The 3,463-nt window shown below is 39.3% G+C and overlaps 1 protein-coding gene across 1 annotated transcript in view; it reads left to right on the top strand.

Annotated features, from left to right (window-relative positions):
• CNRIP1 (cannabinoid receptor interacting protein 1) overlaps positions 1 to 3,030 on the top strand; it is a gene marked incomplete at its 3' end in the record, with an annotated part of 29,752 nt that extends 26,722 nt beyond the window's left edge. Inside the window, exon 3 of the mRNA XM_080711615.1 lies at positions 2,866 to 3,030. Within this exon, the coding sequence (XP_080567741.1) occupies positions 2,866 to 3,030 (165 nt within the window). The remainder of the gene's footprint in view (positions 1 to 2,865) is intronic.
• Positions 3,031 to 3,463: the final 433 nt, after the last annotated feature.

Genomic DNA, 3,463 nt, shown 5'->3' with positions numbered 1-3,463 from the left:
AAGTTTGTATTTTTATTTTCCTTTTTCCTATATATTTTGTCTTACATATCTAACCTTATGTATATATTCACACACACACACACACACACATATATATATATATATATATATATATATATATATATATGAATATATATTATTCTCTCTTTCCTGTTAGCATTTTTCTAAGTTTTTTCTTGCATCAACAACCTAAATTTCTTTTAATAGCTAGGTAAGAGCATCATGTGGATCTGCCACCATTTTTATAATAATTTATATTGGATGCTTAAGTTGCTTGTGGTAAGAAATTTATAAATTTTTTACTAAGTTGATAGATGAAATGTTATATTTTTAATTACTAATAATATTATATTTGTATGTTTTCAGACATTAAACTTTTTTTCTTTAATGATCTGTGGTCCGACAGTCTTTTACCTACATATTTTTTAGTAGTTCTAACTAATTAATTCATATAATCTCTTAGATTAAGGATATTAATTATCTGGCAAAATTTATAAACACAATTTTAGATTTAATACATCCTTCCTGGTTATAAAACTTGATCATAAGCAGGCGTGGTAGAACATGATTGTAATCCTAGTACTCAGGAGGCTGAGACAGGAGGATTGCAGGTTTGAAGTCAGGCGTGGCTACTTAGTGAGGCCCTCTGCAACTTAGTGAGACCCTGTTTCAAAATAAAGAATTAAAAAATAGGGCTAGGTGTGTCGCTCAATGGTAGAATGCCCCTGTTCACCATTAAACTTTGTGATGTTCTTAAGATAAATTATATGGTGTGGAATTGCTTGTCCCAAGTGTACTCACGCCTTTGACTTGATGGAAATTGCCCTTCCAAAAGGCTGTACAATTCAATTCCCATTAATAGTGTTTAAAATACCTGTATTCCTGTAGCTTACTGAAAATGGATATTTCTGTTTTTCCTAACCATGCAGTATAGTTCACATATAATGAGTCTACTCATTTTAAATACACAGTTCAATTAGTTTGACCAATGTACATCTACATAACCACCACCCCAATCTAGATATAGGATTCTCCCAATCCCTTTCATCCCAGGCCTTAGATAACCACAGGAGTTTCATGTCAATATTGATTTTATTCTATTATTATATAGGGTTTTATATAAATGGAATCATTCAGGATGTCTTTGGGGTCTAAACTCTTTTGCTCAGAATGTACTTAAAGTCCATCCCTGCTAATACCCGAATCAACATGTCCTTTTTATTGTTAAGTAAAAGGCCATTTTTATAAATATACCAAAATTTGCCTATCATCAGGTAATGGATTAGATATTTGTGTTTATTCCGCTGTGGGGGTCTTGTGAACAAAACTGTTATGCTTGTTTATGTAGGTCATTAACCATGACTCTCTGAAAAGAGATACTTCAAGTCCATACCTGGGAGGTTGGTAGATGCAAAGTGTATCATTCACTGTTTCACGTCAAGCAAATTCCCCAAAGGAAATCCCAGATCTTGTTTTGGGACCAAATTAGCAGGATGAGGCAATGGTGCAGGTTTTATCTTGCAAGCATCTTGGAAAGCTATCTGGGGAGCACCTGATCACCCTCCTCTTGTATCAGCTGCACAGCAAAAGGCTCCTATTGCTCGCTGCCCTTCTCGCCACATCTTCTGGCTCTTGACAAGTCTCAGAATCCTGCCAAGTCAGTCCCTGTCCCCTCCCATGACAGGAAGATCAGAGGAGAAAAATAACGACAGGCATCATGATGTCTCATGCCAGATCCCCTAAATAGCTCCAGAAGGTGGTAGCAGGGTCAGGCAACCCCACAGGCCACTTGGGCATCTGCCCAGTGGCCTCTAGGGGATTCTATGCCTTCTTCTCAGCCACAAGAGAAATGCGTCCTCATGGCTCAGGAGAATTCTGTGCAGTGATTTGCCAGACCTATCTTCCAAAAGTAGAATGCAAAGTTCTTAACAGCAAGAATTATGCCTTATACAAAAAAAATTTATACGTGCATGATACATAGTAGATACTCAGATATCCTTTAGGATAATATATTATCTAAGCCAAAGACATGGGCATGGATTCATGATTTATAAACACTAAATATTGGATGGGTAAAATAGAATATTTAACAATCAAATACTTCTAATAAAATATTTATGGTTGTCACCTTAAATTAAATATCTTTCCCTGGAGCCAGGCATGGTGGTGCACACTTGTAATCCCAGCACTTGGGAAGCTGAGACTGGGGGGTCGCACAGGTTCAAAGCCAGCCTCAGCTACTTAGGCTCTCAGTAACTTAGTGAGACCCTTTTTCCAAATAATATATAAAATAGGTTTGGGAGTATAGCCTGGAGGTAGAAAATCCCCTGGGTTCCACCCTTAGTGCCACCAAAAAATTAAAAAATAAATAAATATCTTTCCCTGGACTTGAAACTAATAATGGAAGGGAAATTACATTTTATGTTTAGATATGTTGTGCAGATACTATGTTACACCACTGTTTTCTGAAGTAGAAACCAAAACATAGGCAATATACATTATTCTCTCTCCCTTCTCTTCCATTTTCCCAAGGTGGGGTATGTTCGGGAGCAAGCTCAAAAATTCTGAGTTTCTCAGAGTGGTTTTCACAACATTTCCAAGTTTTAACTTGGAAAACAAACCTGAGAGTTATTTTGTTAAAATCGATGTGGTAACAAATGCCAGACAGCTTTCCAGGGGGGGGGGGAATAGCTCTGGTAATAAAGGAAGGTAGTTCATGAACAGAATGACCTAAACTTCCAAGATGGAGAGGTGGCCGGTTATGTGGGATTATGAAGCAGGCTGACTTGCACTCACTGGCTTTTGCTCTCAGCCATCACTCCTGCCACAACGAGGTCTTGACTGGGCATGTTTCTCTCCCCGCAGTTCACAGACATCGGGACCTTCGAGACAGTGTGGCAAGTCAAATTCTACAATTACCACAAGCGAGACCACTGCCAGTGGGGGAGCCCCTTCTCGGTCATTGAGTACGAGTGCAAGCCCAACGAGACTCGCAGCCTCATGTGGGTGAACAAGGAGTCCTTCCTCTGAAGACAGCTCTTTCCACATTGCTGGACAATCTCTCCAGAACCTACTCTAAGACAAACCAGCACAAGCCTTCGCCAAGGCACACACACCGTGGCTGTTCCCCATCTGGTACCAATGACCTACTAGCCCCGATTATTCCAAAAGTGTAATTCCCCTCTGATACAGTACCCCTGACATAAAAGATTGTGATGTACCAACCCTGAAAATACTCCTTCCTGTATTCTGTGCTGGTGTTCCCGTATCCAGGCGGGCTGGGTCCTGCGGTGGACGATTGTGACCATAACTCAGTGGTCCTGGCAGGCTTGTCCTGTACTAGAGGGTTACACTGAATGACCGTGCTGTTTTATTTCCATGATGAGTAATTCCCCCCCTTTTGTATTGTTATATTTTTTTTTAATGTGTTTGGGTCCTCCCATGTGTAATATGGTTATGTATA

This window comes from Muscardinus avellanarius (genome assembly GCF_963383645.1).
Source record: "Muscardinus avellanarius genome assembly, chromosome: 15".
In the NCBI taxonomy this organism is placed as follows: domain Eukaryota; kingdom Metazoa; phylum Chordata; class Mammalia; order Rodentia; family Gliridae; genus Muscardinus; species Muscardinus avellanarius.
Note: the sequence above shows the minus strand (reverse complement) of the source record. Positions and strands in the feature narration are given on the sequence as shown.